The sequence below is a fragment of the Onychomys torridus genome, chromosome 21, assembly GCF_903995425.1.
Source record: "Onychomys torridus chromosome 21, mOncTor1.1, whole genome shotgun sequence".
In the NCBI taxonomy this organism is placed as follows: Eukaryota; Metazoa; Chordata; class Mammalia; order Rodentia; family Cricetidae; genus Onychomys; species Onychomys torridus.
Genome location: NC_050463.1, coordinates 7,874,622 through 7,898,329, shown reverse-complemented (window position 1 = coordinate 7,898,329; position 23,708 = coordinate 7,874,622). Strand labels below are relative to the sequence as shown.

Genomic DNA, 23,708 nt, shown 5'->3' with positions numbered 1-23,708 from the left:
GTAGGTAGGTAGATAGATAGATAGATAGATAGATAGATAGATAGTAGATAGATAGATAGATAGATAGATAGATAGATCTCATATGTGTGCAGGTGTGTGTACATGCATATGAAGGCCAGAGGTTGACACTGGTGTCTTCATCAATCACTTTCCATCTTATTTTTTTTCAATTATTTATTTTAGATGTATGGGTGTTTTGCCTGAATGCCTGTCTGTGCACCATGTGCATTTAGGGTCCTTGGAGACCAGAAGAGAGCATTGGAATCCCAGGAAATGGAGTTATGGGTGGTTAGAGCTGCCGAGTGGGTGCTAGGGATTGAACCTGGGTACTCTATAACCACCAGTGCTCCTAACTCCTGGACTGACCCTGCAGTCCCTCTGTCTTCTTTTTGAGACAAGGTCTCTCACTGAACCTGGAGCTCAGCAGCTGGCAAAGCTGGCTTGAGCTCTAGGAATCTGCCTGTCCTGCTCCCTTAGTATTGCCATTATAGATAGAGGTGCTGGGAATCCAAAATCAGATTTTCGAGTTTGTACAGCAAGCACTTTATCCACTGAGCCATCTGCCCAACATGCAAATTTTTGTGAGGTATTTTTTTCTCTTTCTACTCCTCTCTCTCCTTCTTCATGTCCTTTGACAGGGTCTCATGTAGTCCAGACTCAACTCTTTATGTAACTGAGACTGGCTTTGAACCCAGTATCTTCCTAACTCCACCTCCTAAGTGCAGAGATTAATAGTGTACCACACCACACCCCATTGTCCATATATTTAATCTGTCTGTGGGTGACAAATCTAGGGATCCATGGTGCCATCTGTACTCAGTTCCTATACCAGAACTGATCAAGGTCCTGTGCCTCCCTGGTCCTCAACTCCTTCCCCTGTTAGCAGGCTCTATAGTAACTACAGAGGAAGACAGTTTTGTGGTAGAACACACAGCATGTAGTAAGGTTTAATGAATGGGTTCTTGCTTCATTGAAGCCAAAAAAAAAAAAAAAAAAAAAAAGACAAGGGCCAGCAAGATGGCTCAGTGGGTAAAGGTGCTTTCACCAGGCTCAACAACCAGAGTTCTCTCTTCTATGGTAGAAGGAGAAAACTGACTGATCTCCAGAAGTTGTCTGACATCCACACATTTAAGAGCATGTAAGTGTACACACACACACACACACAATGTAATTTTAAAGACAAACTTTAGCAGACTAATAAATGACACATGATGTTGACAACATTGTCTCTGAGTTCTGTTCCAGTCCTGCATCCTTTGCTCAGGCTTTCAATGTTTCATACATTGCCAGGCTTCCTGGGGATTTCCAGTTAGAAAGTGATAGCCCAGTACTCTTAAGATTCCTGCTTTGCCTGATCTCCATCACTTGGGTTCACTTAACTAACCCTTAGGCTACTTCCTCTTCATGCCTTACTGCTTCTCCATCGCCTCTGGCCTTCATCCTTCCACCCTCCGGTACTGATGTTTAAATTGGTACCTTCAGGCTGCAGAGGTGTTAGGACATAGGTATATCCTTCATGCAACCGCTGGGCATGTAGGGAGGGGACAAGGATGGGAGATGGAGGACAGGTAGAGAGAAACTGAACTGGGACTGTCAGAGAGAGACATGCTGGTCAGCAGTGCAGACTGGAATATCACCTATGGCACCAGCAGCATGTGCCTGCCCTCTGTGCATCAGCACCTTCATCTTTAAGATGGGGATGAAATGCTACAGGCAGCACACTTTAACTAGCACCCAGCACACAGCAGGTATTCAAAGCAGACTATCACTGCTTTTTGCTCTTTAGTTTCAGGGCAGAGGGGCATGTGTGCACAGGGGTGGAGGCTAAAGGCTGACACTGGTGTCTTCCGCAGTGGCTCTCCTTTTTATATGTACATTTTTTATTTGAACCTTGAGAATGTCATGTGTATACAGTTTTGATCATGTCCACCCTCTACTCCCTACCTCCATAACTCCTCCCGTATTTCCCCAACCATGTCCCCCTCCCTCTCCCTCTCCCTCTCCCCAGCCCCAGCTGTCTTGGAACTCTTTCTCCTTCCTGAGTGCTAAGATTTTAAAGTATGCCACCACACCTGGTTTGCTTTGGTTTGTTTTTTTAACCTATTGAGTCCAAATAATTCTTGCTGTATGTGTTTGGGCAACCAACCAGGGACTACATCTCTGATGAAAACTGTCCCCCTCTCTCTCCTAGAAGCCATCAACTGACAATAGCTCCTTACTAGGGGGTGGAGCTTTTGTTTTCTACCTTACTTTTGGGACAAGATCTCTCACTGAACCTGGAACTTGTACATTCAACTAACCTGGCTCCCCAGGGTTCTACCTGTGCCTGTCTTTTGTTAGTTGGTTTTAATGTGGGTTTGGGGAATTGAACTCAGGTTCTCATTCTTGTGTAGCAAGTGCTTTACCAACTGAGCCATCACCACAGTTGTGTCCTTTACTGTTCTGGGCTCCTCTTAAGACTCGGTCTCTCTTGTTTCTTGGAGGTCAGGTTGCCAAACTTTTCCAGGACTCGAGTCTAGGAAACACCGTCAACATCCTCGTCACTCGCCTTATCCTGCTCACGGAGGACCAGGTGCGGGATCTGGGATGTGTCACCCTTTCTCTAGCCACACTATTGCTGCCTGATGTCTCCAGAGTGGTGGAGCAACCATGCACCTCAATCTTCCCATCTCCAGCCTACCCTGGAGATCACCCATCATGCTGGGAAATCACTGGACAGCTTCTGTAAGTGGCAGAAATCCATTGTGAGCCACAATGGCCATGGCAACGCCATCCCAGAGAATGGTGTGGCCAACCATGACACAGCCGTGCTCATCACACGGTAAGAAAAAGGGGGGACTCCAAGGCAAAGGCCAATGGAGTAGGTGGAAATGGGATCATCAGAGCCTAAGGAAGGAGGACAGTTGCTGGTGGATGGAAGGGGCTAGGAACCAAGGAGAAAAGATGCTGAGAACCTGAAGATGGGAGGTTGACATTTGAGCCCTAAACATGCACTCCTTCATCAGTCACTTAGTAAGTCAGTTATTTATTGTCAGTATCCCCAAGATCAGCTGACTGGTTCTATTGGGGACACTACATGAGGCTTAGGCAAGATTCAACCCCCAGAGCCTGTCATGCAATTGTCAACCCAGCATGGGAGGAGGTAGGAGGATCAGGAGTTCAAGGTCAGCCTGGGATTTGTGAGACCTTGTCTCGGGTAGGGGTTAGGCTTGGATGTAGTTCAGCTGGTAGAGTTCTTGAGTAGCGTTCATAAAGCCCTGGGTTTAATCTCCAGTACCATAGAAAACCATGCATATTAGTACACACTTAAAATACCAGTACTTGGGAGGTAGAGGTAGGAAGACCAGTAGCTCAGGGTCATCCTTGGCTCTATGGAGAATTCAAGTTCATCCAGGACCACAAAAGACCTTGCAGCTCATACTCACACGTGTATACATACACACCTTCACACCCTCTTCCCCAGAACTGAGGACTCTGGCGTCAGCCAGGGAGGCCACCCAGCCCTCTCACTGCCATCTGTTTCCACAGCTATGACATCTGCATCTACAAGAACAAACCCTGCGGCACTCTAGGTATTGAGTCCCATTGGTTGTAGGCCCCATGGAGGGTGGCCTTGATCCTGGGGAGACCTCCCGTGGTGGATAGGACCTAGCCAGCTCAGCCTCGGGTCCCTTGACCTGCCCCACACTCCCTTCCCAGGCCTGGCCCCTGTGGGTGGGATGTGTGAGCGGGAGAGGAGCTGCAGCATCAATGAAGATATTGGCCTGGCCACGGCGTTCACCATTGCCCACGAGATCGGGCACACGTGAGACCAGGGGCAGGGGGTGGGGGGAGAGGAGCTGCATGGGTCCCATCAGTGCCTAGCTAGCTGACGACCCTCTTCTCAGATTCGGCATGAATCACGATGGTGTGGGGAACGGCTGCGGGGCCCGTGGTCAAGACCCAGCAAAGCTCATGGCTGCCCACATCACCATGAAGACTAATCCATTCGTGTGGTCATCATGCAGTCGAGACTACATCACCAGCTTTCTGGAGTGAGGATGGGCCATACATTGCCCACTCAGTGGGGGCATGGTCATGTGGGAGCTGACTCCTCCACCCCACCTAGCTGGGTATATATAATCCTGAGGTCATGGCCTTGCAGGCCCTTGGCATTATAGCTGTTTTTTTCTTATCACAGCTCGGGCCTGGGGCTTTGCCTGAATAACCGGCCTCCCAGACAGGACTTCGTGTACCCAACGGTGGCTCCTGGCCAGGCTTATGATGCTGATGAGCAGTGCCGATTCCAACATGGAGTCAAATCGCGTCAGTGTAAATACGGGGTAGAGAGAGCCTTCCTGCTTTCCTTCCTGGGAAGGGGAGGTGGCTACAGGGTGGGAAGCTTCTCCTGGAAACCTGGAAGCAGAAGTGAAATGACCCCCCTACTCCCTGTAGGAACCCTAGGAGGACCAGAGTGTGCAGATACCAAGCAGACCAACAAAGATTGAGAGTAGGAATGATGCTGGACTTGGGGAGGGAGTCGGTCAGAAAGGGCTGGCTTTGCAGGCCTGAGTCCTGAGTTTGCTCAGCAAAACCATACATAAGCTGGGTATGGTGGTACATGTTTATAAACTAGCACTGGGGAGGCAGAAGCTGGTGGATCCCTCATGCTCACTGCTAAGCCAGCCCATGTGACAAATCCCAGATTCGGTGAGAAACCTTGTTCAAAGAAGATGGACAACTTCTGAGGAACAATAGCCAAGGATAACCTCTAGTCGCAACATGCATGTGGGTCACTTGCCCCTGTGCTTGCAAACACACACACACACACACACACACACACACACACACACACACACACACAAATTCAAGAGCACACACATGCATACAGAGGATGGGATGGCTTACATGTCCAGACAGCTATTTTGAGGGCTGGCCTAGGGAGAGCCCCATTCTGTTCCACACAAAAGGCCACTTGGGGGCTGCAACACCTGGGTTCTAAGGCCTCTAGGCAGTTCTGAGCAACATGTCCAGACTTCTTTGTGGAAATAATTTCCCTAGAGATGCAGCCATCTACTTTACTTGGTAATGAACTGGAGAGAGCCTTCCAGGGACTCGGACCAACTCCCCATCTTCCCCGAGGTTCATATTCTCAAAGGGTCGGGGTGTGGCTCACACCTATAATCCCAACATGGCGGAGGCAAAGGCTGGTGGACCTCTGTGAGTTTGAAGTCATCCTGCTTGTCTGACTTCACAACGTAGCAAGTTCAAGGCCTACCAGTGCTATACACAGTGAGACCCTGTCTCAAAAATATGATCTGAGTAACCTGGAAGATGGCTCAGTGAGTAAGAGCACTTGCTACATAGACACAAGTGTCTGAGTTCAAAATGCCAGCATTCATGTGAAAAAACTGCGTAGCTATGTAACCCTAGTACCCCGGTGGGGGTGGGGGTGGGGACAGGAGGATTACTGGGACTTGCAGGCACTCTTTTGTGAGAGACCCTGTCTCAAGGCAATAAGGCAGAAAGTGATACCATGATACACTAGGAGATAAAGAAGTGAACTGGGGTGCAGGGGACCCCACTACCAGCTTCCCCTTCCAAGTCCTAAAAGCTGGAGATCTGCTGGTTCCTACTTTGGTGACAGTTGGCTCAATTAGCCCCTCCTCTGCTCTGCTCCATCATTATCCTAATCACACTCTGGCCCCCTTCACCCTTGGCCCTAGTGACCCCAGCCCAGCTCCACACTCTTCACGGGAAGCCTCTGTGCTTAAACAACTATTCCCAAGATGGATGCAAAAGAGCATGTGACTATCAAATTGCTCCTTACTTTCTCACTGTAAGACCAAGAAATGCATCCTCAAGCAAAGTTTTTTGTTTGTTTGTTTTGTTTTGTTTTGAAGATGGGTCTCACTATGTGGCCCTAGTTGGCCTGGAACTTGCTGTGTACACCAGGCTGACCTCAACACAGAGATCCACTTGCTGCTTGGGATCAAAGGTCTGTGCCACTGCACAGCCAGACATTTTTTACTCTTGGCCCACCCGCAATTCTGATTTGGCTGGTCATCACAGCACCTTCTAAGTAATTCTTGGCTCACCTCTGAATGTCTTTTGTGTCCTGGAACTTAAGATGATAGTAGCTGATGCTTACCAAGCACTTGGTGTATGCTAAGCATGTGGTGTGCATCATCTCATTTTTAAAAATTATTTTATTTCATGTGCTTTGGTATTTTGTCTGTGTCTGTATGAGGGTGTCAGGTTCCCTGGAACTGGAGTTACAGATAGTTGTAAGCTACCATGTGGGTGTTGGGAATTGAACCCAAGTCCTCTGGAAGAGCAGTCAGTGCTCTTAACCACTGAGCCATGTCTCCAGCACCCCCATCATCTCATTTAAACTCCCAGTAAACCTATTACACATTAAGAGTCAGCTTTGGGAGGGTAGTATGTCTGACCACAATTGTAAGAATTTGAGCAGCTGTACTCTGAACATGTACTTTGAATTCCCTTTTTTTTTTTAAAATTTATTTATTTATTATGTATACAGTGCTCTGTCTGCATGTGTCCCTGCAGGCCAGAAGAGGGCGCCAGTTCTCATTACAGGTGGTTGCTGTTGCTCTTAACCACTGAGCCATCTCTCTAGCCCCCTGAATTCCCTTTTAAGTCAGCATTTTGCTTCAGTCTTTACATTTTCCGTTTATATATTATGTACAAGGCACACATGCCAGAGAATTGCATGTGGGAGTCAGATCTACCATAGGCTCCAAGAATCAAACTCGAGTCGTCATGGTGGTTTTACCCACTGAGACATCTTGCCAGCATAGATATCTATCTCTTTCAGGTTTACTTGTATTATTTATGTGTCTTTGTGCATGTGTGTACATGCACAAATGACTGGAGACCAGAGGACAGGCATCAGATCTCTTGGAGCTAGAGTTACTGGTGTTTGTGAGCTGGGATCCCCACTCTGATCCTCAAAACAAGCATCCAGTGTTAACTGCTGACCCATCTCTGGCCCAACACCCAACCTCCTTACCCTCAGACTGCTCTTTGACTTTATATTATACAAAAGGACATTGTAAGGAGGAACTGTCAGAATAGCAAGCTTGAGCTGAGACCGGCAATGTTGTTTGTTTTTACTCTTTCTGGGGGCCCGCCACCCAGCTCCCAAATAAATCATACACAGGGGTTTATTCTTACTTATGAATGCCTGGCTTTAGCCTGGCTTGTTTCTTGCCAGATTTCCTTAACTTTAAACTATCCCATCTACCTTTTGCCTCTGGGCTTTTCTCTTACTTCTGTAAATCTTACTCTTACTCCATGTCTTGCTGTGTAACCGGGTGGCTGGCCCTTGAAGTCTGCCTCCTCTGGCTACTTGTTTTCTTTTCTTTTTGTTTTTGTTTTTGTTTTTTGTTTTGAACACAGGGCCTTGCGCTTGCTATCTACCACTGAGCTAAATCCCCAACCCCTTGGGTTGTTTTTTTTTTCCCCAGATTTCTCCTTCTATTTATCCTTTCTGTCTGCCAGCCCTGCCTTTTTCTTCCTCCGGCCTTGCTACTGGTCATTTAGTTCTTTACTAGACTAGTCAGGTGTGTTAGACAGGCACAGTAACACAGCTCCACAGAGTTAAACAAATGCAACATGAACAAAAGTAACACACCTTAAAACAATATTCTACAACACAGCAATATGTTAAAACTGAACCAATTATTTGCATCCTTGCTTTTGAAACAAGGTCTTTCATTGGCCTGGAACTCACCTATTAAGGTAGCCTAGCTGGCCACTGAGCCCCAGGGATCCACCTGTTTCTGCCTCATCAAGCCATACCTGGTTTATTTAATGGCATTTAAAGTTTTCTGCATATGAATGTGCTTCCTGTATGTTTACATGTGGTCCCTGCATAATAGAAAATCATTTACTGCATGGAAATTGGTTGATAGGAGCTGGGGTTGAGTTGGTAGTGAGCTTGCCTAGCATGTATGAAGTCTGGGTTCTATCCCAGCATTTGTGAGGTCAGAAGTTCCAGGTCTTTCTTGGCTACATATCAGATGGAGGCCAACCTGGGCTACAGAAGATTCTATCTCAATAAAAATAATTGGTTGAGCTGGGTGATGGTGGTGAATGACAAACAACAAAAAGAATAATTGGTTGATATATGTGAAGAACTTAGCCCCTGGTCCTGGATTATCTGTGCCCATTGTTATACAATTGGAGAACATTTATATAAGTGATCTCATTGATATTGTCAGAAAGCTGGCCATGGTATAGATACAAAAACAGGCCCAGGTAAAGTGGTGAAATGCAGGTCAGTGCAAAGTTAGAACCTGGAGTGGCCTAGGAATTACTACATATACAAAAGTGCCTCCTTGTGGAGCAGGGGCCAAAAGCAGGGCTGCAATAAGTATACCTTAAGGAGTGTCAGAAGTGGAGTTGAAGCTGGAATGGCTTGATACTTTTATAAGTGACCATGAAAATACAAGCTAGGTGAAGGCAGAAAACTTGGCATGTCCCTGTGAGTGGCAAAAGTCGAGGGACTCTCTGGAGGAGATGTTGTTGAAGGAGTGATTTTTTGTTTTTGATGTTGGGAGGGCTAACCCTAGAAGGCTACCTTCTTACAGCCATTGCTTAGTTCAGTCCAAGTCTCAAACTGGCCTGGAACTCGGGGATTGGCTTGTAAGGGATCTGTTCAAAGATTACAGATGAATCCTTGGATGGAAAGATTCTGAGAAGGTGGGGTAATGTGAAATGTGGCCATACGTGAACCTGGTGGGGCTTCTCTCCAGGGATACTAACCTTGACCTAAAGCAGTGGTTCTCAACCTTCCTAAAACTGAAAGCTTCTAATACAATTCCTCATGTTGTGGTAACCCCCAATCATAAAATTATTTTCATTGTTACTTCATAACTAATTTTGCTACTGTTATGAATTGTAATGTAAATATCTGATGTACAGGATATCTGAATATGTGGGTCATTTGACACACACACACACCCTTGTGGGGGTTGTGATCCACAGGTTGAGAACCACTGACCTAAAGGGTCAGAATAGCTTTCTAGGATTGCTACAAATAAATACTCTGAGCCAGTCCAAGCAGGATTCAGAGGAAGTAATGGAATAACCCATAGAATTAGTCTGAGTCTTACACATACACTCATCACTGGAAAAAATAAAAAACAAAGAAACTCTAGCCCTGAGCCAGCCCTGACTTTTCAAACTGTTCTCTCCTGTGTTGTTTGGCTGGTCCAAAAAAGGAATTGAAAATCCTTCCTGTCTTCCATAGTAGGTCCAAGATTTTGGAAGGACCTGAAATCAGTAAAATACAACATCTACTTCAAAGATCTGAGTTAGACTAAGCTGTCCCACAGAAGTGGTGTGACATCTAGCTAAGTAGTCATATAGTATGTGTGTGGTCAGAAGACACCTTTCAGGAGCTGTTCCCTCCCACCATGTGGATCCTAGGGAATGAACTCGGGTCTTCAGACTTGGCAGCAAGTGTCTTTACCTGATAAGCCATCTTCATGGCCTGGAAGAACCTTGTCTTTCTGCATCTGGGTTTTCTAGCACTGAAATAGGGGTCACAATGTCCAAAGAAGTTTTTATAGCAAGTATAAGTGTTTCATACAGACTGACAAAAGGGAAGTGTCAGGCCATGATCCTAAAGGAGGGTACTGGGTCCCCCAAGGCATGGTTGTGGAGGATGATGGGCCTGAGGCATCTCCTCCATTCTGCAGGAGGTCTGCAGCGAACTGTGGTGTCTAAGCAAGAGCAATCGGTGTATCACCAATAGCATCCCAGCTGCTGAGGGAACACTGTGTCAAACGCACACCATCGACAAAGGGGTAAGCACCAGCCAAGAGTCTTCCCCTGGGCCCTGCCCGTCCTGCTTGAGGCCACAGCCCCTGGCATCTCAAGCCATGCTCCTCACATTTGCTTAATAGGCTCTGGTACTATTTCTACCTAAGCTGTGTCTTTTAATTGAACAGTGTTACTCCTTAGCCATGCCTCGATTCAAGTTGTGACTCAGTGTGTTGGACTTCCTGCCTTCAGATCCAGCCTTTTCTCATGTCACACATATCCCCAGTTCCAGAAGGGATTGTGCCTGTAATTTGTGGGTAGACAGAGAAGAGGCATTGAACCCAGAGCTCTGAAAAGTCACACTCACACTTTTCTCCCCACCCCCTACATTTTACCCAGTGGTGCTACAAACGAGTGTGCGTCCCCTTTGGGTCTCGACCAGAGGGTGTAGATGGGGCTTGGGGACCGTGGACTCCATGGGGCGACTGCAGCAGGTCATGTGGTGGTGGTGTGTCATCTTCTAGTCGTCACTGCGACAGCCCCAGGTCAGTCCTTGGGACCCTCTCCCAACAGTGAAGCAACCCTCAACATCCATCACCCCCTGCCTCATCTCTCTCCACTGTCCTTTGCTCCTTCCAGGCCAACCATTGGGGGCAAGTACTGTCTAGGCGAGAGACGGAGGCACCGATCCTGCAACACTGATGTGAGTTCTCCTTGACCCCACCCCATCCTATCACGCTCCCTCCAACCTAGTACCTCCTGTCATCTAGTCTTCAGACTATTTTCATTATAGAAGTCAGCTCCCTCAAAATAATTGCCATCATTCTCCTGACCCCACTCTTAAGTACAGTTTAGTGTCTTCACCTTCACAGCTCAGTTAGCCCCAAATTTTAAATCCTACTCATTGTCATCCATCAAAGCCTGATTGAGCATGCTCTCACCAAACCAGCATCTCTCTGAAGCCCATCTTGAGTGTATCCCCTCACCACAGTTGCCCTCTGGAGCTTCCTGCTGGCTCCCCCTTAAATGTTAGGGCCCTCTCTAGCTCTATTACCTAATCATGGAGATATTTAGGTATGTGGGCCACCAAGCCAGAACAAGGGATGCTCAGAAGTCAGAAGCTTTGGGAACAAGCAGTGGCCTTTGTGGTCCCCTGCATAGGGATTATCAGAGCATCTACATACCACTCACATTCAAAAATAATTCAGTCCTTTTCCTCAAACCAGCTCCATCTTGTATCTCCTGTCTCGAGAAAAGTTTGAACTCAGAACCCAGGCATCTACCCCCAGTGCAGCCTTAACTTAATGAATCACTCAGGTCTCATTCACAAGCCAGGAACAGTGGTGTACACCTACGATCCTGGCACTTGGCTGAGTCAGGAGGATTACAAATTTGAGGCCAACCTAGCCTATCTACAGCAAGAGCCTGTCTCAAAAATAAATACACAAGGGATAGGAAGACGGTTTACTTGGTAAAGGGCTTACAGTGCAATTATGAGGTCAATTCAGATGCCCAGCACCCAGGCAGGAACACAGACACAAATGTTCACATACACACAGCCATCTTATGCATCTTCGTGGCTTGTGTGGACCATTCTGCCTTAGTCTCACTCATCAGAATCATGCCATTTGGAACAAAACTTCTCTACCCTAATTCTTCCTCACACCTGCCCCAGGACTGTCCCCCTGGCTCCCAGGACTTCAGAGAAATGCAGTGCTCTGAATTTGACAGTGTTCCTTTCCGTGGAAAGTTCTACACGTGGAAGACATATCGAGGAGGTGAGTGAGCCTCCCAGAGGCCATGGAACCATTGAGGACAACAGCAGTTGGCTTATAGACTCATGGAGTTCTCATCCTTTACCCAAGGAAACAGTTGTCTTTGATATAACTCAGTCCTTGATATAACTCAATGGTACTTTATATGTAGGGGAATATCGCTGTTCCCTCTGCCCATGGTGTCAAGTCTGGGGTCTGTTGCTCTTGTCCTTACCTCCCCTCAGACAAGGAGTTCCAGGGTGACCTGGCTCCAGGTCTGATGGGGCTGTGCCCCCCAGGGGGCGTGAAGGCCTGTTCACTGACTTGCCTAGCGGAAGGCTTCAACTTTTACACGGAGAGAGCAGCAGCTGTGGTGGATGGCACACCCTGCCGCCCCGACACAGTGGACATTTGTGTCAGTGGCGAGTGCAAGGTAGAGGAGACTCCCAAAGAGGAGGAAAGAGGCTGGGGAGAAGTTTAGGGGAGGGAGAGGTCTCCATGACACTATCAACATCACCATCTTCTTCTTGTGCAGCATGTGGGCTGTGACCGGGTCCTGGGTTCTGATCTCCGAGAAGACAAATGTCGAGTGTGTGGGGGTGATGGCAGTGCCTGTGAGACCATCGAGGGGGTCTTCAGCCCAGCTTTACCAGGAAGTGGTAAGAACCCTTGCCTCTACTTCCCTCCCATGGCTGGGATCTGGGTTAGCCTTATTATAGTAGCCAAGACCAGTAACTCCTTAGACTTTAGGGATCCTGTGGAATCTGAATTATAGTGAGGGTCTGGGGAACCCCAAAAGTCCTGGGAGCACAGAATTGCCCTTAATTTTCTTGTTGCTGAGACAAAAATACCTCACAAGAAATAAGGAAGATTTCACATGGTTTTCAGTTTATAGGAACACAGTCCATCATGGTACTTAGCTCTCTTCTTCCTTTTTATGCGGTCTGATCCTCTAGCCCTGGACCAGTGCTGCCCATTTGGGTGGACCTTCTCATCTCAGTCAACCCAATCTAAAAAAATCCCACACAGACATTCCCAGAGACTTGTCTCCAAGTGATTCTAGATCCTGTGACGTTGCCAATCCATGTTAGCCCATCACAGTCATAATTAAGAAGGGCCTTAGCGGGCTCAATGGTTAAGAATACCTACTGCTCTTCCAGAGGTCCTGAGTTCAATTCCCAGCAACCACATGGTGGCTCACAACCATCAGTAATGAGATCTGGTGCCCTCTTCTGGCCTGCAGGGACACATGCAGACAGAGCACTGTATACATAATAAATAAATAAATCTTAAAGAAAAAAAAGAAAGAAAAAAAGGGGGGGGGGGGCTTAGCGACTGGCTTGGGATTTAGCTTATGGAAATTCATATGAGTTGGGACTGAGGATTCAGATCTCTCCCTCCACCATTCTGGGGGCTTCAGGATGAATGTAAGGGGTCATTTTCCATCCTGTGAGTCTAAGGAGCTGGGGAACCCTCTATACTGGTATGGGAGGTCCTACAGTCAGGGAACTAGGAGGGTGTTCAGAACACCATTTCCAGCTTGGGATGAGAAAGAGAGCACCCAAGGAGAAGGGATGAGATGATAAGAGGGTTCTAGAAGGAGCTGAAAGTTAGCAGAGGGATTGTGGCCAGATGGTATATAATTGGCAGGGACCACAAAGAATGAGTTGCAGAATGTGTGTGTCACTCCCTAGGCATGGTTAGACTAGTGGTGGTTTGTTTGTTTGTTTCGTTGGTTCTTTGGTTAGTTTAAGAATAGAACATAACACTTGGAAAGCAGGGGCAGGCGGATCTCAGTGAATTCGAAGCCAACCTGGTCTACAAAGTGAATTCCAGGACAGCCAGGACTGTTCCATGGAGAAACCCTGTCTTCAAAACAAAATAATAGAACATCTGGCCAGGTGGTAGTGGCACACACCTTTAACCCCAGCACTCAGGTGGCAGAGGCAGGCAGGTCTCTTGAGTTCCAGACCAGCCTGGTCTACAGAGTGAGTTCCAGGACAACACAGAGAAACCCTGTCTTGAAAACAACAACAAAAGACTAAAACATCTGGCCTGAGGAGATGTTCAGTCAGTAAAGTGTTTGTTGTGCAGGGGTGAAGACCTGAGTTTGTTCCCCAGAACCCACATTTAAAAAAAAAAAAAAAATCTAGGCATGGGCCACATACTGAACCAGTAAAAGCACTTACTGCAAAAGCCTAACAATTTCCAGAACCTAAGGTGAATGAAAGAACCAGCTGCCAGTGTATGTGCTGTCCTGATCTCTACACACACGCACACGCACACACGCACACACGCACACACACACACACACACACACACACACACACACACACAAACGCACGCACGCGCACGCGCGCGCACACACACACACACACACACACACACACAAACGCACGCACGCAGCTTAAATTACATCATAGCCTAGATTCAGATTTGGAGAGGGAGGATACAAAAGGTGAGAGGGGCACACACCTGTAAAGCTGGCTGACTGAGAGGAGCCTGGAACGAAGTGAGAAGCGCTGGAAGATGGCTTGGTCAGTATGTGCTTGCCACAGGAGAATGAGGACATGAGTGTGATCCCCATTACCCATACAAAAACCCAGTTATGGTGATATGCGCTTATAATCACACCACTGAGGAGGCAGTAACAGAAGGATCCCTGAGAGTTGCTGGCCAGCCAGTCTAGCTTAATCCAAAAGTACTAGATCCCTGTGAGGAATGCTGCCTCAAAAACCAATGTGGGGGCTGGACAGGTACCTCAGCGGCTAAGAACACATACTGTTCTTACAGAGGATCAAATTTTGTTCCCAGCACCCACATCAGTTGACTTCACAACCACCTGTAAGTCCAGCTCCAGAGGTTCTGGTACCCTCTTATGGTCTACACAAACACACACACTTAACAATGTACTTCTAAAATAGGATCTTGGGCTGGAGAGATGGCTCAGAGGTTAAGAACACCGGCTGCTCTTCCAAAGGTCCTGAGTTCAATTCCCAGCACCCACATGGTGGCTCACAACCATCTGTAATGAGATCTGGCGCCCTCTTCTGTACACATAATAAGTAAATCTAAAAAAATTAAAATAGGGTCTCACTGTGTAGCTCTGGCTGTCCTTGAAACTCATATAGACCAAGCTGGTCTCGAACTCATAAAGACCCACCTACCTCTGCCTCTGGAGTGCTAAGATTAAAGGCATGTGTCACTAGCCCCAAGGAAAAATAAAATAAAAAATAAGAATTAAATCTAGGGTTTCAACTTTTTTTACATAATGATTAATTTTCAAATTTTAAGTTTAAAAGAAAAAGTATACAGCTCCTGAAGATCAGGTCCTGAGACTGACCTCTGACCTGCACATGCACACATACATGTACCTGAACACCCATGAATACACACACACAAAGTACAGAAAAAGAGAGAGAAGAGATTAGAAGTTAGATAATAGGGCGTCTGCTGTTTATGGTTCTGGGATGTGCAGTAGAGGATAGCAAGAGGAGTCCATGTAGAAGACCAGGTGACCAGAGAAAAGCAATAAGCTGTTTCTGAAGAGAAACGTTGAGAGGAACAAAAAAGGCATTGGGCTGGGAGACAGAGTGAAGAACTCAGGACCGTGAAGTGATAAGAGGGTGAGGAAAGACAGATGAAAGACTGGGGGTTCTTAGGCCTAACCTGACCCAACCCTGCAGTGTCCACAGCACCAAGGGCTCTGGTGATAAGATATTGACTAGACTACCAGGCGGTGGCGCACGCCTTTAATCCCAGCACTCAGGAGGCAGAGGCAGGCAGATCTCTGAGTTTGAGGCCAGCCTGGGCTACGTAGTGAGTTCCAGGACAGCCAGGGCTGTTACACAGAGAAACCCTATTTTGAAAAACAAAACAAGCTAACAAACAAACAAACAAACAAAAGACACTGACTAGAGTAGGAAGCAGAAATACAGCCCAAGGGAAAGGTGATTGTAGGATGCAAGGCAATATGGGGGTCCAGGCATAGAACTAAGAATCTTGGACGCATGGGTGAGCAAAGATGTAGGGGTCACAGCTGGCAGTCAGTGGTGGTGCCTCATGGAAGACCAGCTCTGATGCTCAAATCTCATTGTTACCTGTATAGATTGTGGCTTCCATGATACCCTTTTCCTCTGCCTCAGTTCAGCCTTACTGCTCAGTGAGACATGAGGACTTAGATCCACCTATTCCTCTGAGGCAGGCAAGTTTGGGTTCAAACCCAGCCAGCCACTTCTTACCTGTAAACCCCTGGTGAGCTGCATAGCTTCCACCTAGGTTTTATAATCTGTAAAATAAACACAATGACAAAAGTAGATAGTTTGGTCAGTAAAATTCAAGCATGAGAACTTGAATTTGATCCCCAGGACCCACATGTGGAAGGAGAAAACATCCTCCTCCTCCTCCTCCTCCTCCTCCTCCTCCTCCTCCTCCTCCTCCTCCTCTTTCTCCTCCTCCTCCTCCTCCTCTTCCTCCTCCTCCTCTTCTTTTGGCTTTGGCTTTGGCTTTTCGAGACAGGATTTCTCTGTGTAGTGTTGGTGCCTGGATCTCACTCTGTAGACCAGGCTGGCCTCAAACTCACAGAGATCCCCTGGCTCTGCTTCCCATGTGCTGGGATTAAAGGTGTGCACCACCACTGCCCAGTGAAAACAGACTTCTTATAATTTGCCCTTTAATCTATACATACCATGGTACTTGTGCACTATTCTCTCCTCTCTCTCTCTCTCTCTCTCTCTCTCTCTCTCTCTCTCTCTCTCTCTCTCTCCACACACACACACACACAGGGAGGGGAGAGAACATGATGGTCTACATACTTTATAAAGTCCAAATGAGTTTGCCGTGGTATATCCCCTTAAGCATGTAGCATGAGATGGCTAGCTGCAGCCATTGGGGTGAAGGATGAGGGAGAGGGACACAGGTGGGTGTGGAGGCAGGCTGAGTGCGTGACAGCTGAACTCCATCACCAGGGTATGAGGACGTCGTCTGGATCCCCAAAGGCTCTGTCCACATTTTCATCCAAGATCTGAACTTGTCCCTTAGTCACCTGGGTAAGCAAAGACAGGGATGAGGATTGTGATTCCATGGGAGTTGGAGGGCAGGCAAAGTGACTTCATTTCTGACCCCTGTGCTCTACCTCAGCCCTAAAGGGGGACCAGGAGTCTCTGCTACTAGAGGGGCTACCCGGGACCCACCAACCTCACCGCCTTCTCCTGGCTGGGACCACCTTTCATCTACGACAGGGCCCAGATCAGGCCCAGAGCCTAGAAGCCCTGGGGCCCATTAATGCATCTATCATTATCATGGTAAGAATGAAGCTGGGGGCAAAGTACAGGAAGACCTGAGTACCCTATGGGATGGGGATTCCATGACACCTCCAATGACTGTTTCCTGTACCTCCAGGTGCTGGCCCAGGCAGAGTTGCCTGCTCTCCGCTACCGCTTCAATGCACCCATTGCCCGTGATGCACTGCCTCCCTACTCCTGGCACTATGCCCCCTGGACCAAATGCTCAGCCCAATGTGCAGGCGGTGAGGCCAGGGTGCGGGCCAGGGACCAGCACTGCAGCCAACCTGAGCTTCTCTGGGCTGGCCAGGGCTGAGAGGGCTTCTCCCTCCCCTCAGGCAGCCAGGTTCAAGTGGTAGAGTGCCGAAATCAGCTGGACAGCTCAGCAGTAGCCCCGCACTATTGCAGTGCCCACAGCAAATTGCCCAAGAGACAGCGTGCCTGCAACACAGAACCATGCCCACCAGAGTGAGTATAGGGATAGTCCTCACTGGAGAGTGGAAAGTAAGTGGATCACTGCAGGATTGGGGTGACAGAAGGAAGAGTACTGGAATTATGGGTCTTGTGCTCACTTCAGCAACACATATACTAAAATTGGAATTATGGGGCTCACAGGGTCAAGGTGTCAAGTGCTCAGCAGGATGAGGGTCAAAGTCAGCTTGTCAACTGAATATAATAGTTCATGCTTTTAATCCCAGTTCTTAGGAAGCTTAGACAGAAGGGTTAAGAGTTCAGGGCCAACCAGGATTATGTAGTGAATTAGAGGCCACCCTGAACTGCATAATATCTTGTCTCAAAAACCAATGAGCAGGAATTTCAGAGATGGCTCATAGTTAAAGAGTACTTACTTCTTAATTATGAGAAATTCTGACCCCAGTGTCTATGTTAGATGCATCACAAATGCCTGTTACTCCAGCTCAAAGAGATTCAATACCCTCTTCTGTGCCCTCCACAGGCACCCACATACAAATGTATGTGCACACTCACACAGACATGCACAAAGATACACATAAATAAAAACAAGATTAAAAAATTTAAATCACACACAGGGACTGAGGAATGGCTCAATTGATGTGTCACAAGTGCCTATGTCACAGGTAAGATACCCAAGCAAAACATGGGTTAGCAGGCACCTAACCCTAGTTTAGGAGAGGGTGGAAACAGAACCCTGAAACTGGAATGGCAACCAGGCTAGCCAGTCAGTGAGCTCTGTTCAGTGAGAAACACTGTTTTGGGTTTGCTTTTTTTTTTTTTTTTTAAAGGTGGGGAGTGGTATAGGAAGACACTCGGGGTCACCTCTGGCATCACAAGTATACACATGCTCATGCACACACATGGACAAACATACATACACCAGAAAGCAATTAAAACATTCAGTTGTTCTACAGCCTGAGTTGTCATGCACTGTAGTCAACCTCACAGCCCAAGAAATGGGTTCTCTTTAGAGCCCTCCCTCCTGTCTGAAGTCTGGATATAGGTTAACCCCCCCAGTGCCGGTTTGGGGAAGACTAGCATAGGCAAATCCAGAATCTCGCTGGTTGAGCTGCCTTGCCCTGTGCAGCACTCAGACCCATTTTTCCACCCCCACAGTTGGGTTGTAGGAAATTGGTCACGATGCAGCCGTAGCTGTGATGCTGGTGTGCGAAGCCGCTCAGTAGTGTGCCAGCGCCGGGTGTCTGCTGCTGAGGAGAAAGCCCTGGACGACAGTGCCTGTCCACAGCCACGCCCACCTGTGCTGGAGGCTTGCCAGGGCCCATTGTGCCCTCCTGAGTGGGCAGCCCTGGACTGGTCTGAGGTCAGCTTCTACCTTTCTTCCCACCCAACCCACTCTCAGTACAGAAAGCACACGGAATTGGGCTGTCTGTGTGGAAAAGCTGTTGAAACAATCTTGCCCCAAGCCCCACTGTTACCATGATCAAGAGAGGTGCATTATGGGTACCAAGGCTTCTGGACTCTGGGCTTGGCATGGCCTATTGCAAATGAAAGGTGGTCCCAGTCTGGGGCAGGTGGTAAGGCTTGCAAGTGACACAGTAACAGAGACTGGGCTGGAGAACAGCACAGGGTCCATTCCTGTGTCACACTGACCTAGCACCCACCCATCCACTGAATATAAAACACCGCTTCTAACTGCAGTGCACCCCAAGTTGCGGGCCTGGCCTCCGCCACCGAGTAGTCCTTTGTAAGAGTGCGGATCAGCGGTCCACTCTGCCTCCTGGGCACTGCCCTCCCTCAGCCAAGCCACCAGCCACTATGCGATGCAACCTGCGCCGCTGCCCTCCTGCTCGATGGGTGGCCAGCGAGTGGGGTGAGGTAGGTGGGCCTTGCCCTGTGGGATAAAGGTGAGGACTGTGGTCTTAGAGAGATGACTCAGTGGCTCCTCCCTTTAGTGCTCCTCACAGTGTGGCCTTGGCCAGCAGCAGCGCACAGTGCGCTGCACCAGCCACACTGGCCAGCCATCTCGAGAGTGCACCGAGGCCCTGCGGCCATCCACCATGCAGCAGTGTGAAGCAAAGTGTGACAGCGCAATGCCCCCTGGGGATGGCCCAGAAGGTATGTGGACCACAGGGGAAAAGGGCACCAGGCTTTGATAAGCCACAAGTGAGCATGGGCCAAGTTTCCTGATTATTAGTCTTTGAGATTCGATTACAATTTTATTTGTTTTTGCATAATTTGGGGGTGAGATGGGGATTCATCTACCTTGGGGTTCCTGTGAAGGTCAGAGGGTAACTTGCAGGGAGTTGGTTCTGTCCTTCCATGATGTGGGTCTCAGATTCAAACTCAGATCTCATGTAGCCCAGGTTGATGTCCAACTCAACATACAACCAAGAGTGACCTTGAACTCCTGACCCTCTAGCCTCCACCTTCCGGGTGCTAGAGTTACAGGACTTCACCACCACATCCAGTTTTTGCAGTGCCAGTGACTGTAGCCAGGGCTTGTATTCGAGGGTGCTACTATCTCAGCCCCAGCCCAACTCAGGCACTATTGATGTTTTTGACTATACCTATTTTTTTTTCACCTAAGTACTTTTTTTTCTTTTCTTTATTTTTCATTATTTGTTTGTTTTGGGGGTTTATTGCTTGTTTTTTTTTTGTTGTTTTTTTTTTTTATTAAATCAAGCATTGTTACCTCAAACTCCATGCTCAAGCAATCCTCTGTAATACCTAGGATTACAGGTGTGTGAGCCATTGCACCCAGCTGTAATTTTTTTTTATTTTTTTTTTATTTTTTATTTTTTTATTTTTTTTGGATAGAGGCAAGTAGAGAAATTTATTCCAAACTCTAAAACTAAATGACTATGGTGTTTGCCTTTCAAACACTGTATCAGTAACCTCATCTGTGAAGAGTACAAATGATACATTCATTTGGAAAGAAGTGTTACATGAAGGATATGGAGCTTACCAGGCTGGAGAGATGGCTCAGAGGTTAAGAGCACTGACTGCTCTTCCAGAGGTCCTGAGTTCAATTCCCACCAACCACATGGTGGCTCACAACCATCTGTAATGAGATCTGGTGCCCTCTTCTGGCCTGCGGGTATACATGCAGGCAGAACACTATATATACACACTAAATAAATAAATCTTTTTTTAAAAAAAGAAACCACATACCACTGCTAAGTGAAAATTTGTATCCACGGTCCCCAACAGAGGCTGTTAAATATTATGGGCTTCCTGGGTGCTAGGTGAATGTTCTCTCAGTCTTTATATGAATTCTTTGAGCTGAGCACAAGGTTTATTGAAAAGCCAAAGGAACCTAGTATGGTGGTGGCCTCAAACAGGTTCTCTAGGCATGAAAAGGATAACCAGTCTGTCATCTTAAGTTATTGGGGTGGCCTGGGCAGGAGGATTGCACATTCAAGACCAGCCTATACTATAGAGTCCTGTCTGAGCAATTTATCCAAACACTGTCAAATAAAATGTCAAAGGAGGGCTAGGGAATATAACTTAAGAGTACTTGCCTCACATACTCAAAGCCCTAGGTTCAGTTTCCAGCAGAGAAAAAAAGGAGAGATCCTAGACTGAGAAATGCTCTTCTTATTAGTAATAAGTCTTAGGCAGCTCCAGATGCTGTATTCAAAACCCTCAAAACAATAACCAGGAGACAAAGTGAAATGGCTCAGTGAGAAAAGGTGCTTGGTAGTGCAACCTTAAAGACCTGAGTTCAATCCCCAGAACCCACATAGCAATGGAAGGAGAGAACCAAATCCACAAAGGTGTCCTCTGACCTCCACATGTGTGCTGTGACATGCACACCTGTGCATACACACCATATATAGAATAATAATAAGTACATAGATCCTCAAAAATAGGCTGGTGATGCAAGCATGATTATAAATCCTCTGTGAAGGATGAGGAAACTTGTACAGGAAAGCCAAGTGGCCAGCTAGAACTCACGACTGCTGGGAGAAGCGCTGGACTCTGATATTCATTCATTCTGTCCCTCCCTCCCTCCCTCCCTCCCTCCCTCCCTCCCTCCCTCCCTCCCTCCCTCCCCCCCTCTTCTTTCTTCTGTCCCTCCCCTCCACCACTACAGAATGCAAGGATGTGAACAAAGTGGCCTACTGCCCCCTGGTGCTCAAATTTCAGTTCTGTAGCCGAGCCTACTTCCGCCAGATGTGCTGCAAGACCTGCCAAGGCCGCTAGGGGGTGTGCAGCTCCAGGAGCACAGGCTAAGGGAAAAGCCCACAGGAGAGGGCCTGGGGGAGGGGGGAGGTGCTGGGATTGAATGGTGAGATGTAGTTGAAAGTTATTTATTGGGTAACCCTATAGAATTCCTGGCTAGGGGATGGAGAAGAGCTGGCTACCCCAGGGACCCTCTTGCCCAGTTGACAGGGAAGGGAGAGGACTGCCCCTTGTTGCACACATCTTTAAGCCCCCAACACTCCCCCCACCCTTTGATCGGAATATGTACTGTGAAGAGTGGGGGTGGGGACGGGGTATGCTGGTGCCCTGCCCCCCAGCACTGTTCTATCCCTCCACTCTGAGCTGGGGGGATTTACACCTGCTATGGGGGAGTGGGATTAATGCCACCTCCCTGTGACCTTCCTCCAGACTGACCAGGGGAAAGATCTACCCCAGCCTCCACCCTGCTTGCCCCAGGGGGAGCCCAAGGTCTAGGCTACCCCCACCATGGTGCTAACAAGCCCTATCCTGGGGCCCACACACTCCTCACCAAGAAGCATTACATCAATAAAGTTCTGTCTTGTGCTCATGAATGAATCTGTGTCTCTGTATAGGCATCTCATCCAGTCCCTACCCTAGGATCAAAAGGGAACACAGCTAGGGTTGGCAAGATGTCTCAGTGTGTAAAGACACTTGCTGCCAAGCCTAACAATCTAAATTTAATCTCTGGAACCCACATGGTACAAGGAGAACCAACTCCTGTAAATTGTACTCTGCCCTCCACAAGCTTGCCGTGGCTTATGTGTCCACACACATGAATGAATAAACAAACTAAAGATCTTTTAAAAGTGGAGCGGGTGCCCACACTTCCTAATGGGTCATCTTCGGCCAAGAGAGAGGACTTCGGTGGTGGCACACACATTTAATCCACAGTAGAGGCAAGTGGATCTCTTGAGTTCAAGGCCAGTCTGGTCTACAGAGCAAGTTCCAAGACAGCCAGGGCTACACCTTGTCTTGAAACAAATTATCATTTTAAGATAAAAGTACAGTTTCTAACAGAAGCTTTCAAAGGTCCAGTCTCCTTGTACTCCCAACCAAATGTGATCATTCTGCCCCTTTTTACATATTGAGTTGTGCTACTACCCTGGATATTGGAGATGGGGCTTCTCAGCTATGACCAGGAGGGGGCACACTTCATCAAGAGGGCACAGGACACAGAGACATCCCACTCCTCAGACATGGACCAAAGATGGATCTGAACACAGGTCCCTGCTAGATTCTCAACAGTCTGGGTCCCTGCTAGACTCAACCGTCCGGTTCGGTCTTAGCCACATCCTCAGTGCGTGGCATGAAAAAGTGACAACCTCTTTGTTTTGTTTTTCGAGACAATGTTTCTCTGTGTAACAGTTGTGGTTGTTCTGGAACTGCCTCTTGTAGACCAGGCTAGCCTCAAATTCACAGAGATCCACCTGCCTCTGCCTCTGCCTCCCCATCCCGAGTAGTGGGATTAAATCATGTGCCACCACTGCCCGGCTAGGTGACAACCTCTTGGAACTGTCATTTCCTCAAATGTCAAGAGAAGACTCATGTGAGATGTGATCTTTCAAAGATCAAGGATTAGGATAATGTATGGTGGGCCCTATATGCTCTCGTCACTGCTGATAGAGCCAAGTCATGAAAATAGCAAAGCTGCAGGTGTGAAAACCCAGATTGGGCCAAGAGGCAGAGGCAGGATAATCTCTGAGTTTGAGGCCAGTCTACTTTACATAGCAATTTCCAGACCAGTCAGAATTACATAGTGAGACCCTATCTTTTTTTTTTTTTTTTTTGGCTTTCTTTTATTTATTTTTCCCCATTTTTATTTATTTATTTTTCTATTATCAGTTTGATACAGTATAAATTCTTATCCTAATAGTGCAATGTTTCATTGAGGCTTGCCCAGTAATAGAGTAAAACTAAAACTTATTATAAGCCACAGTCATCCTAGGGGACCCCCCTGCTATGTAGCCTCCCTGGTTCTGTGGGTTTCAGTCTGATTGTTCTTTGCTTTATATCTAGAATCCACTTATGAGTGAGTACATACCATGTTTGTCCTTCTGGGTTTGGGTTACCTCACTCAGGATAATATTTTCTAGTTCCATCCATTTGCCTGCAAATTTCATGCTGTCATTGTTTTTTTCTGCTGAGTAGTACTCCATTGTGTATATGTACCACATTTTCTTAATCCATTCTTCAGTTGAGGGGCATCTAGGTTGTTTCCAGGTTCTGGTTATTACAAATA

General features: G+C 47.5%; 1 protein-coding gene across 6 annotated transcripts in view; it reads left to right on the top strand.

Annotated features, from left to right (window-relative positions):
• Positions 1–22,020, top strand: part of Adamts10 (ADAM metallopeptidase with thrombospondin type 1 motif 10) — a 32,621-nt gene extending 10,601 nt beyond the window's left edge. For 3 of the 6 annotated variants that reach the window (XM_036170580.1, XM_036170581.1, XM_036170578.1), the window contains exons 6-25: positions 2,489–2,572; positions 2,676–2,821; positions 3,529–3,572; positions 3,700–3,805; positions 3,888–4,034; positions 4,181–4,322; positions 9,708–9,815; positions 10,171–10,316; positions 10,411–10,474; positions 11,447–11,549; positions 11,825–11,958; positions 12,061–12,184; positions 16,493–16,573; positions 16,665–16,828; positions 16,926–17,052; positions 17,146–17,275; positions 18,398–18,602; positions 18,941–19,117; positions 19,195–19,357; positions 21,339–22,020. In XM_036170580.1, coding sequence (XP_036026473.1) covers positions 2,489–2,572; positions 2,676–2,821; positions 3,529–3,572; positions 3,700–3,805; positions 3,888–4,034; positions 4,181–4,322; positions 9,708–9,815; positions 10,171–10,316; positions 10,411–10,474; positions 11,447–11,549; positions 11,825–11,958; positions 12,061–12,184; positions 16,493–16,573; positions 16,665–16,828; positions 16,926–17,052; positions 17,146–17,275; positions 18,398–18,602; positions 18,941–19,117; positions 19,195–19,357; positions 21,339–21,448 — 2,505 coding nt within the window. In that variant the 3' untranslated portion in view covers positions 21,449–22,020. Of the gene's footprint in view, positions 1–2,488; positions 2,573–2,675; positions 2,822–3,528; positions 3,573–3,699; positions 4,035–4,180; positions 4,323–9,707; positions 9,816–10,170; positions 10,317–10,410; positions 10,475–11,446; positions 11,550–11,824; positions 11,959–12,060; positions 12,185–16,492; positions 16,574–16,664; positions 16,829–16,925; positions 17,053–17,145; positions 17,276–18,397; positions 18,603–18,940; positions 19,118–19,194; positions 19,358–21,338 lie in introns of those variants that run through there. The other 3 variants (XM_036170582.1, XM_036170579.1, XM_036170583.1) reach the window with 3 other exon arrangements.
• Positions 22,021–23,708: the final 1,688 nt, after the last annotated feature.